The sequence below is a fragment of the Lipotes vexillifer genome, unplaced genomic scaffold (assembly GCF_000442215.2).
Source record: "Lipotes vexillifer unplaced genomic scaffold, Lipotes_vexillifer_v1.1 scaffold178, whole genome shotgun sequence".
NCBI classification, from domain to species: domain Eukaryota; kingdom Metazoa; phylum Chordata; class Mammalia; order Artiodactyla; family Lipotidae; genus Lipotes; species Lipotes vexillifer.
In genome coordinates this window covers 1014151-1027466 of record NW_006775603.1, presented here as the reverse complement: position 1 = coordinate 1027466, position 13316 = coordinate 1014151, and the positions used below count along the sequence as shown (strand labels likewise).

The window sequence follows — 13316 nt, the reverse complement described above, 5'->3', positions numbered from 1 at the left end:
ATGAAGTTTCTTAATTCTTAGAGTGATCCAAAAGCAAGTAATGGAAGTTCAGTCAGAGGTGCAGAAAAAAGAGGGGTTGTTATTAAAGATACAGTTCCTATCCTTATGGAACTACTCACGATTTGGTGGAGTAAATCCCAGCATGACTCTGAATAATGTATTTAAAATGCAGTATCTATCTGTACTGATTTACTTGATACTTATTTTTACATTATTTAATATATGATTTATCCTGCCTGTCACAAAGTAGGTGTTTATTAAATAATTGATGAATGAATGGGTATGAAATTGTCATCAGTAATTAGAGTCTTAGTAGACTTTGGGAGTTTGCTGGGCAAGAAGTTCTGGTGAGAGAGAGGAGCTCTGGAATTCAATCTAGAAAATAATATCCATTAAAGTCTGCTGTCTCCATAGGAAAAATCAAGAAAATCCCAGCGTTACATTTTTTATACATGGAAAGTTTGATCATGACGATTAGAAATATATTACACAGCTGTCCTACATTTTATTGGGTGGCTTTTTAAAAGATACCGAAACAAGGTCACAGCAACTTAGAAGTGGCTAAAATGCTTTTTGGCTATTGGTGGCAATTTGTCATTTAACTGTGTATTTTTACAAATACGTGTAAAAATAAAGAATAATATTAGTAATTAAAACTCCAAACACTGAAGCATCATTTAGTGCTAAATGTTCTAAATTATCTAATTACAAAATCAAAAGTTAAATTGTGCATGGCAATAAAAATATTGTCAAATGATTTACTTCCTTCTGTTATAGCTAATATTACAGAAAAGGCAGGACATTGAAATCACTGGTATCTGTTGAAGTATATTTGGAAGAAAAAGATTCTGTTTAATCTAGGAGTACTTGAAGAAATTTTTTAGAAATTATTATTTATTTATTTTTAAATAGATCTTTATTGGAGTATAATTGCTAACAATACTGTGTTAGTTTCTGTTGTTCAACAAAGTGAATCAGCCATATGCATACATATATCCCCATATCCCCTCCTTCTTGAGCCTCCCTCCCACCCTCCCTATCCCACCCCTCTAGGTGGCCACAAAGCACCAAGCTGATCTCCCTGTGCTATGTGGCTGCTTCCCACTAGCTATCTATTTTACATTTGGTAGTGTATATATGTCCATGCCACTCTCTCACTTCACCCCAGCTTCCCCCTCCACAACCGTGTCCTCAAGTATATTCTCTATGTCTAGGTCTTTATTCCTGCCCTGCCACTAGGCTCATCAGTACCATTTGTTTTGTTTTTAGATTCCATGTATATACGTTAGCATATGGTATTTCTTTTTCTCTTTCTGACTTCACTCTGTATGACAGACTCTATTTCCATCCACCTCACTACAAATAACTCAATTTCATCTCTTTTTATGGCTGAGTAATATTCCATTGTATATATGTGCCACATCTTCTTTATCCATTCATCTGTCGATGGACACTTAGGTTGCTTCCATGTCCTGGCTATTGTAAATAGTGCTGCAGTAAACATTGTGGTACATGTCTCTTTTTGAATTATGGTTTTCTCAGGGTATAGGCCCAGCAGTGGGATTTCTGGGTCATATGGTAATTCTACTTTTAGTTTTATAAGAAACCTCCATACTGTTCTCCATAGTGGCTGTATCAATTTACATTCCCAACAACTGTGCAAGAGGGTTCCCTTTTCTCCACATCCTCTCCACCATTTATTGTTTGTAGATTTTTTGATTATGGCCATTCTGAACGATGTGAGGTGATACCTCATTCTGGTTTTAATTTGAATTTCTCTAATGATTAGTGAGGTTGAGCATTCTTTCATGTCTTTGTTGGCAATCTGTATATCTTCTTTGGAAAAATGTCTATTTAGGTCTTCTGCCCATTTTTGGATTGGGTTATTTGTTTTTTTGATATTGAACTGCATGAGCTGCTTGTGTATTTTGGAGGTTAATCCTTTCTCAGTTGCTTCATTTGCAAATATTTTCTCCCATTCTGAGGGCTGTCTTTTCATCTTGTTTATGGTTTCCTTTGTTGTGCAAAAGCTATTAAGTTTCATTTGGTCCCATTTGCTTATTTTTGTTTTTATTTCCCTTTCTCTAGGAGGTGGGTCAAAAAAGATCTTGCTGTGATTTATGTCATAGAGCTTTCTACTTATGTTTTCCTCTAAGAGTTTGATAGTGTCTGGCCTTACATTTAGGTCTTTAATCCATTTTGAGTTTATTTTTGTGTATGGTGTTAGGAAGTGTTCTAATTTCATTCTTTTACATGTAGCTGTCCAGTTTTCCCAGCACCACTTATTGAAGAGTCTGTCTTTTCTCCATTGTATATTCTTGCCTCCTTTGTCATAGATTAGGTGACCATAGGTTTGTGGGTTTATCGCTGAGCTTTCTATCCTGTTCCATTGATCTGTATTTCTGTTTTTGTGCCAGTACCATACTGTCTCGATTACTGTACCTTTGTAGTATGGTCTGAAGTCAGGGAACCTGATTCCTCCAGCTCTGTTTTTCTTTCTCAAGATTGCTTTGGCTATTTGGGGTCTTTTGTGTTTCCATACAAATTGTGAAATTTTTTGTCTAGTTCTGTGAAAAATGCCATTGGAACTTTGAGAGGGATTGCATTAAATCTGTAGATTGCTTTGGGTAGTATAGTCATTTTCACAATGTTGATTCTTCCAGTGCAGAAACATGGTATATCTCTCCATCTGTTTGTATAGTCTTTAATTTCTTTCATCAGTGTTTTATAGTTTTCTGCATACAGGTCTTTTGTCTCCTTAAGTAGGTTTATTCCTAGGTATTTTATTCTTTTTGTTGCAATGGTAAATGGGAGTGTTTCCTTAATTTCCCTTTCAGATTTTTCAACATTAGTGTATAGGAATGCAAGAGATTTCTGTGCATTTATTTTGTATCTTGCTACTTTACCAAATTCATTGATTAGCTCTAGTAGTTTTCTGGTAGCATCTTCAGGATTTTCTATGTATAGTATCATGTCATCTGCAAACAGTGACAGTTTTACTTCTTCCTTTCCAATTTGTATTCCTTTCTTTTTCTTCTCTGATTGCCATGGCTAGGACTTCCAAAACTATGTTGAATAAGAGTGGCGAGAGTGGACATCATTGTCTTGTTCCCAAAGTTAATGGAAATGCTTTCAATTTTTCACCACTGAGTATGATGTTTGTCATACATGGCCTTTATTATGTTGAGGTAGGTTCCCTCCATGCCCAATTCCTAGAGAGTTTTTATCATAAGTAGGTATTAAATTTTGTCAAAAGCTTTTTCTGTATCTATTGCGCTGATCATATGGTTTTTATTCCTTAATTTGTTAATATGGTTTTTCACATTGATTGATTTGCTTATATTGAAGAATCCTTGCATCCCTAGGGTAAATCTCACTTAATCATGGTGTATGATCCTTTTAATACGTTGTTGGATTCTGTTTGCTAGTATTTTGTTCAGAATTTTTGCATCTATGTTAATCAGTGATGTTGGTCTATAATTTTATTTTTTTGTGATATCTTTTTCTGGTTTTGGTATCAGGGTGATGGTGGTTTTGTAGAATGAATTTGGGAGTGTTCCTCCCCCTGCAATTTTTTGGAAAAGTTTGAGAAGGATCAGTGTTAGCTCTTCTCTAAATATTTGACAGAATTCACCTGTGAAGCCATCTGGTCCTGGACTTTTGTGTGTTGGAAGATTTTTAATTACAGTTTCAATTTCATTACTTGTGATAGGTCTGCTTATATTTTCTCATTCTTCCTGGTTCAGTCTTGGAAAATTGTACCTTTCCAAGAATTTGTTCATTTCTTCGTGGTTGTCCATTTTATCGGCATATAGTTTCTGTAGTAGTCTCTTATAATCCTTTGTAATTTTGCAGTGTCAGTTGTGATTTCTCCTTTTTCATTTCTAATTTTATTGATTTGCATCCTCTCTCTTTTTTTCTTGATGAGTCTGGCTAAGGGTTTATCAGTTTTGTTTATCTTCTCAAAGAATGAGATTTTAGTTTTATTGATCCTTGCTATTATTTTATTCATTTCAATTTCATTTATTTCTGCTCTGATCTTTATGATATCTTTCCTTCTACTGACTTTGGGTTTTCTCTGTTCTTCTTAGTTGCTTTAGGTGTAGGGTTAGATTGTTTATTTGAGATTTTTCTTGTTTCTTGAGGTGAGATTGAAGTGCTATACACTTCCCTCTTAGAACTGCTTTTGCTGCATCCCACAGGTTTTGGGTCGTCATGTTTTCATTGTCATTTCTTTCTATGTATTTTTTAATTTCTTTTTTGATTTCTTCAGTGATCTCTTGGTTATGTAGTAGTGCACTGTTTAGCCTCCATGTATTTGTGTTTTTTACAGTTTTTTTCCTCCTGTAATTGATTTCCAGTCTCACAGCATTGTGGTCAGAAAAGATGCTATTTCAATTTTCTTAAACTTTCCGAGGCGTGATTTGTGACCCAAGATGTGATCTATCCTGGAGAATTTCCATGTGCACTTGAGAAGAAAGTGTATTCTTCCACTTTCAGATGGAATGTTCTATAAATATGAATTAAATCTAGCTGGTCTATGGTGTCATTTAAAGCTTGTGTTTCCTTATTTATTTTCTGTTTGGATGATCTGTCCATTGGTGTAAGTGGGGTGTTAACATCACCTACTATTATTGTGTTACTGTCGATTTCAGCTTTCATGGTTGTTAGCATTTGCCTTATGTATTGAGGTGCTCCTATGTTGGGTGCATATATATTTGTAATTGTTATATCTTCTTCATGGATTGATCCCTTGATCATTATGTAGTGTCCTTCTTTATTTCCTGTAACAGTCTTTATTTTAAAGTCTGTTTTATCTGATATGAATAGTGCTACTCCAGCTTTTTTTTGATTTCCATTTGCATGGAATATCTTTTTCAATTCCTTCACCTTCAGTCTCTATGCATCCCTAGGTCTGAAGTGGGTCTCTTGTAGACAGCATATATATGGGTCTTGTTTTTGTATCCATTCAGCCAGTCTGTATCTTTTGGTTGAGGCATTTAATCCATTTACATTCAAAGTTATTATCGATATGTATGTTAATCCATTTACATTCAAAGTTATTATCGATATGTATGTTCATATTACCATTTTCTTAATTGTTTTGGGTTTGTTTTTGTGGGTCCTTTCCTTCTCTTGTGTTTCCTGCCTAGAGAAGTTCCTTTAGCATTTGTTGTAAAGCTGGTTTTGTGGTGCTGAATTCTCTTAGCTTTTGCTTGTCTGAAAAGCTTTTGATTTCTCCGTTGAATCTGTATGAGATCCTTGCTGGGTACAGTGATCTTGGTTGTAGGTTTTTCTGTTTCATGACCTTAAATATATCCTGCCACTCCCTTCTGGCCTGCAGAGTTTCTGCTGAAAATGGGGATCCATTTGTATGTTATTTTTTGTTTTTCCCTTGCTGCTTTTAATAATTTTTCTTTGAATTTAATTTTTGTTAGTTGGATTAATATGTGTCTTGGTATGTTTCTCCTAGGGTTTATTCTATATGGGACTCTCTGTGCTTCCTGGACTTGGGTGACTATTTCCTTTCCCATGTTAGGGAAGTCTTCCACTATAATCTCCTCAAATACTTTCTCAGGCCCTTTCTTTTTCTCTTCCTCTTCTGGGGCCCCTATAATTCGAATGTTAGTGCACTTAGTGTTGTCCCAGAAGTCTCTGAGATTGTCTTCGATTCTTTTCATTTTTTTCCCTTTATTCTGCTCCTTGTCAGTTATTTCCACCGTTTTGTCTTCCAGCTCACTTATTTGTTCTTCTGCCTCAGATATTCTGTTATTGATTCCTTCTAGTGTATTTTTCATTTCAGTTGTTGTGTTGTTCATCTCTGTTGTTCTTTACTGCCTCAGATATTCTGTTATTGATTCCTTCTAGTGTATTTTTCATTTCAGTTGTTGTGTTGTTCATCTCTGTTTGTTCTTTAGTTCTTCTAGATCTTTGTTAAACATTTCTTATATTTTCTCAATCCATGCCTCCATTCTTTTTCTGAGATTCTGGATCATCTTTACTATCATTACTCTGAATTCTTTTTCAAGTAGGTTGCCTATTTCCTCTTCATTTTTTTGGTCTTGTAGGTTTTTACCTTGCTCCTTCATCTGTGATATATTCTTTTGCTGTCTCTCTCTTTTTTTTTTTTGGATGAGTGGGATTTTATTCCTGTCCTACTGAATGTTTGGCCTGAGGATTCCAACAGTGGAGTTTCTAGGCTGTTGGGTAGACCTGGGTCTTGGTGCCAAGATGAGGACCTCCAGGAGACCTCACTCTGATGAATATTTCCTGGAGTCTGAGGTTCTCTGTTAGTCCAGTGGTTTGGACTTGGAGCTCCCACCTCAGCAGCTTCAGCCCGACCCCTGGCTCATGAACCAAGATCCCACAAGCTATACGGGGTGGCAAAAAAAAAAAAAAAAGGAGAACAATAAAAAATAAAATTAGACTAGGAAACTAACAAGTATGTTAGAAAGAAGATAAATATGAAAATATAGATGAAACAACAACTGGAAGGTGAAACAAAACCACAGTAGTAAAAAAGAGGAGACGAAAAATTATGGGGGGGGGAAGCCTTGCTGTGGAGGGTGGGACCTAAGCAGGGGTGGGGTTTGGTTGGTTGGTGGGGCCTATACTTAGCTGGAAAAGGCCCTGGGGGGCGTGGGGTGTGGAGCTTAGGCTCAACAGAACAGAAGGGGCCCAGGTGGGTCTCCTGCCTCTGGTCTCAGAGGGTGGGGGACCAGCCTGGGTGCTCAGCAGGTTTCCCGGGCTCGAGTGGGTGGGGCAAACGTCCTCCGCTCCTCAGGTCCTGGAGGGCCCCTCCCACCTGCCTCTCTTGTAGATTGTGATGTAATTTCAGGCAGGGACTAAAGAAGTTATCAAAACTTTCCCAATATTTTTGAAAATGACACATTTACACAGAATAGAAATTGTCAATCATTCAGCCTTTACTTGTCAGCATCTGGCTGACAGTCTTCCCCACTGTACTGAGTGAGGCTCAGCTATGAAGGCACAGCTATTTTGGCTCAACATGAGACGTTCTGATGGGCAATACTCACTTCACATTTACCTGCAGGGTTGTTCAAGGTTCATTAGGCTGCAGTTTGAAATCTTCTACAGATTATCTGTGATATGTGTTGAAGTGTGTTCATTCCTTTTTATTGATTGACAGTCCTCTGCCGTATGGGTATGCCAGAGTTTGCTTCTATTCATCTATTGCTGGACGTGTGGGTGCAACCTAGTTTTTGGCTATTATAAATAAAGTTACACTGAACATTTGTGTACAACTCTTTGTCCAAACATATGCTTTCAATCTTCAGCAAATTTGAAAAAATTTTAAGTTTCTGCCACGAGGAGATAATATTTTCACTTTCGAGATTGGCAGTATTTTTACAAATTGTGCGTTTTGATGAGTATGTGTTGGGGGTAATGAGTACTGTTTAAACATGAGCAAACTGGGCCTATGGAGTGGTACAAATCTTTTCAAGGGCACCTTGACAGTACGTTAAAAAATAAAAATATATGCTTATCCTTTGTTCCTGAAATTCTCACAATTTGCTGAACTATTGAGAAAATTACCTTCTTCGTGCCTCTGTTCCTCATAAGTATAAGGAGAATAATACATGATACATATCTCATATGGTTAGTATGTTATACATAGGATTATAGTAAGCATTAAAGTAATTAATTCATGAAAAATGTTTGCCATACCAAAAACTTCTTACTTATTATTTTTAGGATAACTTATAGGAATCTCTTGTTCAAAACTATCTTGTTAAATATATATATTAAGGGTGTTCACTACAATAACATTGTTATAATGAAACATTGGAGATAATCCAAATGGCCTTCATAAGGGATTATTAAATCAATTATGGTACATCTTAGGAGGTAACATACAGAAAGGATGGATGTGGGTGCTGGAGAAGAATGGCTGATGCTAAATACTGCCTCAGTCCTTCCTACTTGTGAAGCTTGGTCCATTCCTTAGTCAATCGCTGATGATGATAATAATAATGATGATAATAATACCCACCTTATAAAAGCTTTTGTAAAGAATCAGTATAAGTTGCTTAGAAGAAAACCAAAGCAGAGGAAGCATCCCATAAATCCATAAATTGTAGTATCACCATGGCATATATGCACCTGTTATAAGAATAAGGCAGGTCTGCATGTGTTACCACAGGATACTCATTAGAGAAAAGTGTTATTTTTTTCCCCTGTAGATATTGTATGATGGAGGCAGGTAAAATATCCACTTCTATATTTTTAGACTTGGGTGTAAGTGTTCAAATGTGTCAAGTACTACTTTATTCTCTAATTATAGGAAGGGGACAATAGTTTTTAAAAAAATTTTATTGAAATATAGTTGATTTACAATGTTGTGTTAGTTTCTGGAGTACAACAAAGTGATTCAGTAATACATATATATATATATATTCTTTTTTCAAATTTTTCATTATGGTTGATCACAGCATATTGAATATAGTTTAGGAAGGGAACAATAGTTAAGCATATTTTAAGTTTCTAATTCAGCTTTAAAAATTCTCATTACAAATGAAAATTTTAATATGTAAAATTAATCAACTCAACAGTAAAGAATAAAAATCAAAGTTAAAAGAAACTTCTTGGTCTTTGAGTACTTTATTTGAATTTGTGAATTTAAGAAACATGTTATATATTTATGTACACAGGGAATAACAAAAGTTAAATGTTCTATTGGAAAGACTACTGTGACTGGCAATATTGAGTGATTGTCATTTTATAATATTCCTTTTACACTGAGATGCCTTAACATGAAAAGACAAAAATAGGAACGGTTATGCTAACAAATGCACTTTGTTTTCCATGCCGCTAAATCTCCTTAGGAGCAAGAACTCCATATACAGGTTGTCCAAAAGATATTCAAATAATTTTATGAAATAAACAAACTTGCGGCCTTACTCAGATTTTAAAAAGAAGTTGGTTTTCATTCATGTGGAAAAACCAAAAACAGAGCAAATGTGCATGCAAAGATAAATAAAAACACTGGCTGCTTCTCAGTAAAGGTGACAGTCTGTCTTTCACACTAATTTATGTACGGTATAATAAGTAACCACTAAATGTAGTAGCAGGGGGAAATTTGGCTGGAATTGTTCCTTTCACAAGGTGCAACCACACTTCCTGCCCATAATTTAATTCTAATAAGGCATCCCCAGTCAAAACCCTATCACAGCATATCTCACTGTTAATACTTTCAGACTCAAATGCAAGCTTGTCTACTCCATCAACCACTAAAAATCCAGAGATATGAGCACTAAATGACTCAATGGTATACTTAAAAACATACACCCCAAGATAGGGGATTCTGAATTTTCCAGTTCTTGGAGTATATGAGGCTCCATAGTTGACATCCAAGTTATTAAATAAGATAGGACCAGGTGTAGTCATTCCATATGTATGAGATGCAAAAAATGCCACCATCGGTGCATATCTGTAAGATCCTTTTGAAAAATCTGTTAGCGGAAAAAAATGGAAAGAGTTAATTTTCATGTTTTGATCTTTTCTGTTTATATCTTTATCATTTTATCTCGGTTACAAAAAGCGTTAGTAGAATAAAAAAGGTCATTCATCAGGCTTAACAAGGGCATATGTGTCTGGGTGTTTGCCCCTTTTCTTGCCTGAGCTACCCAAAATTGCTTAGCCTCTCGGAGACTGTTTCTCCATTTAGATCAGGATAGAATGGTAGTAACACTCAATACCTTCCTCATAGAAATGCCTCAGAGATTAATTTGCGTGTTGCTTTGATCTCTCCAGAGATGAAGGAATTCAAAGCACTCTATGATTATTATGGTATGTCAGAATGTTCTAAAGCCTCTTGCAGGAATTAAAGCTGACATGATGCAGAAACAATTTTTCCAGCACCTTGTCAAACAGTTTCTGGAGGCTAAAACAGAAACCCAATGAAATTGTATGCACTATCGAGAAGTAGACAAAAGCAATCTTCCATGTAATTAATGCCAAATGTACTTACAAAGGCTGAGATTTAAAAACAGACTAAAAATTTTACTCTTTATTATGCAGCGCACTATTAAGAAAAGCCTGATCTGCAACATATTTTTTTTGCTGTCATTTTAAAGAGAATATATTTTGAGCCCTGCACACATTTTCTTGTATAAAAATCAGAAATGGTACACTCTGGAAGTAAATCTATAGCAACCAATACTTACGAAAGTAAATGGGCAAAAAGGCATCTTGTTCTACTCAATACATCTGAGCATGTTCTAACAGCCCTTAGCCAGTCAAAATGACAATATGAACTTGACCTTCATAGAAGACATACTGCTATTCACATATTATGGCTTCACTTAAAGGATCAGATCTGATATGAATCAAAGATGTATTCTTTAACAACTTGTTTGAGGAGAAAAAGTTTATACTAGTTTGACATATATGTGTGTGTGTGTGTGTGTGTGTGTGTGTGTGTGTGTGTATTTTAAGATGCACTAGGAAAAAAATAAGTGGGGGGGGGGAATTTTCAATAACCTGCCTCTATTATACCAATATTGAAAATTTCAACTAGTGTATATCAATGAGTTTACCTGACAAAATCATGTATGTTATTCAATTAATTTGAGAAGTAAAAGGAATTAATCCTCATGTGAGTCCAGATTAAGCAGGTCTAAACATTCATTCGTAAACAGTTCAAAAAATGTTTTTATGACATTGAGCAAATCCAAGGACGCGTGTACTTTCTTACCTGGAGCTAAAGCATTTTCTTCCACCACCTTGACGGTACAGTTGTCACCAGTAAAAGGATGTCGGCAAGCACAGATAAAGCCAGGTCTTCCATTTATACATGTGCCCCCATTCTGGCATGGGGATCTACTACAGTCTGAATACTCCTCTGTTACTGAAAAAGAATCAAGATAAAAGAGGGTAAAAGTGACCTATTTTCCTGTTGATCTCAAATCATAGTTTGCAGCAGAATTAGAAATAAGGAAAATGCATTCCCAGGCCCGGGACACCCACCAATGTAATCATGGGACTTCATGCAAATCTCTGAACTACCTGAGCTGCTGCTTCTGAAGCCCTTTCCTGCTTTTTGGAAGTGGGAGTAATTCTGTGATTCACTGCATTTATGTGTGATAAATATTAAGATTTTGGTCAACTGTAGAACAGATAGACTATCTGGACACACAATCACGTATATTTGGAACCAGTACATGACAAAAGTAATATTTCAAATCATTGGAGAAAAAAAAAAATTCTATTCAGTAAATGGTGCTAAGCTAATTGGATATCCATAAAAATATAAATTCCATGTGTGTAAAAACACTAAATGTGAAAAAAACATATATGATTGCATTACAATCGAATAGAAGGAATATCTTTGTTGAGCTTTAAAATTTTGGAAAGCTTTTTCAACACAAACAAAATAAACAAAACCCAGAGGCCATAAAAGAAAAATCCTGACATTTGACCACCTAAGAATTAAAACTCATTTGCAATGAAAACCACCCATTATTGAATTTCAAAGTGCCAGATTAAGAGAAACTATTTTTTTAACAGCTACAACAATGTAATGACTAATTATAGCAAATGAAAAGTTCTGACTAATCCAAAAGAAAAAGTATGTAACCCTGTAAAAATAGTGAAAAGTGGGCAAATAATATGAACTGGCAAATCACTGAACAAAAACTACAAAAGCTCATTAACATTTTCAAAATTTATTCACCCTCACTACTAATTAAGGAATAACAAATTACCACCAACAACATTTTATCAGGTGGCAACATTTAAAAACAAAATAATCATGCAATATGAAGGAAAATGGGCATTCTCATACAATGTTGGTTAGAGCTTATACTGTTGGAACCTTCGAATAGGACAATTTGACCATATTTGACAGAATTAAAAAGGTTCATTTGCTTTGGAGCCAGAAATTTCTTCTGGCCAGAATATATATTCCAGATACCCGTGCATATGAATACAAAGATAATTATTCAAGAAAGTTCTTTATGATATTACTTGCACTAGTGAAAAATTGTAGGACACCTACATGACCACTGATGAGGGACTTATTAAATGAATTATAGTATCTTTTCATCAAGGAATATTAGACAGCAGTAAAAGAGTGGGGTAAATCCCCAATATGTTTGATTTGCTGAAGACAGCAAGTTTCAGTTCACTTATTAGATATAGAATAATTTCAGTTATTTAGGAAGCCTCAAATTGTGAATATGGTTATAAACATAATTCATAATTATGTGGAGAGAAAAGGTTGGAAGAATACATTACTAGCCACAGTTACCACTATGGCTCCACCTTGTGGAAATAGTGTAAACAGTTTACAATTCACTCAGTTCAAATCATGGTCACTGATGATTTTTAAATTCAGGGTTATTTGTTTTAACATTTGTCTCAAGAGTGAGATCTATAAATATTTTAAATAATTGTACCTCATATTTAATAATTCTAATTCATATAAAATGTGACCAAACTGCATGCCTGTATAATTAGAATTAAAAAAATTTTTTTGAAGTGTAGTTGATTTACAGTGTTATTAGTTTCAGATGTGCAATATAATGATGCAATATTTTAACAAACTATACTCCATTTAAAGTTATGATAAAATATTGACTATATTCCCATTTTGAGAAGAATATTTAATGGATCAGTGTCTAGTACAGAGCCTTATAACATTACAAGCAAAGATTGGTTGGCACTGATTTGTCAGTTGAAACTATTTGTATTTCATTACACAACCAGCTACAAATCTACTTTTGTATATCATCCGACTCATATTTTTTTACTTTATTACTAAAATACTTAAAAATGGTGAGATACCTTTATAATAAGTTCCTGTACATATTTGTGCTCAATAGGCAATCTCGTCTTGAATTAATAGCAAAAATCAGACTCCAATAAAGCATCATTTTCTTTTTGACATCTTTCCTCATCCCCTTTGATAGAATTAATTGTATGAATTCTCTTATTTGTTGTCTGATGCTCTGAAGTTCTGTTGAATTTATCATACCCTACTGTAATTGCTCACTTGTCCTTACTTCCAATGAGTGTGGGCTTTTGTGAGGTGAGGGCTCAGGTCCTCCATTTCTTAAACTTTGTGTCACTATTGACTAGCACAGTGCCTGACATATAGAAGTGCTAAATTGTCTTTTTAAAGATGAATAAACAAATCAATGGAAGATGGAGTAGATGACCTCATCCTTAATCTAATACTTTTATCCCTTCATCACAGTTTCTCAAACATCATGTAGAGTCTGATGCTATGATGTCACTGGCATGTTTTTCTAGAGACGTAGAATTATTTCAAGCAAACTTTCCACAACTTCTAC

General features: G+C 35.0%; 1 protein-coding gene across 1 annotated transcript in view; it reads right to left on the bottom strand.

Moving 5' to 3' along the window:
• Window positions 1-9051: 9051 nt before the first annotated feature.
• The window catches only part of MMRN1 (multimerin 1), a 67725-nt gene continuing 63460 nt past the window's right edge, over window positions 9052-13316 (bottom strand). The window contains exons 7-8 of the mRNA XM_007450016.1: window positions 10718-10864; window positions 9052-9473 (exon numbers count right to left, since the gene is read on the bottom strand). Coding sequence (XP_007450078.1) covers window positions 9052-9473; window positions 10718-10864 — 569 coding nt within the window. The remainder of the gene's footprint in view (window positions 9474-10717; window positions 10865-13316) is intronic.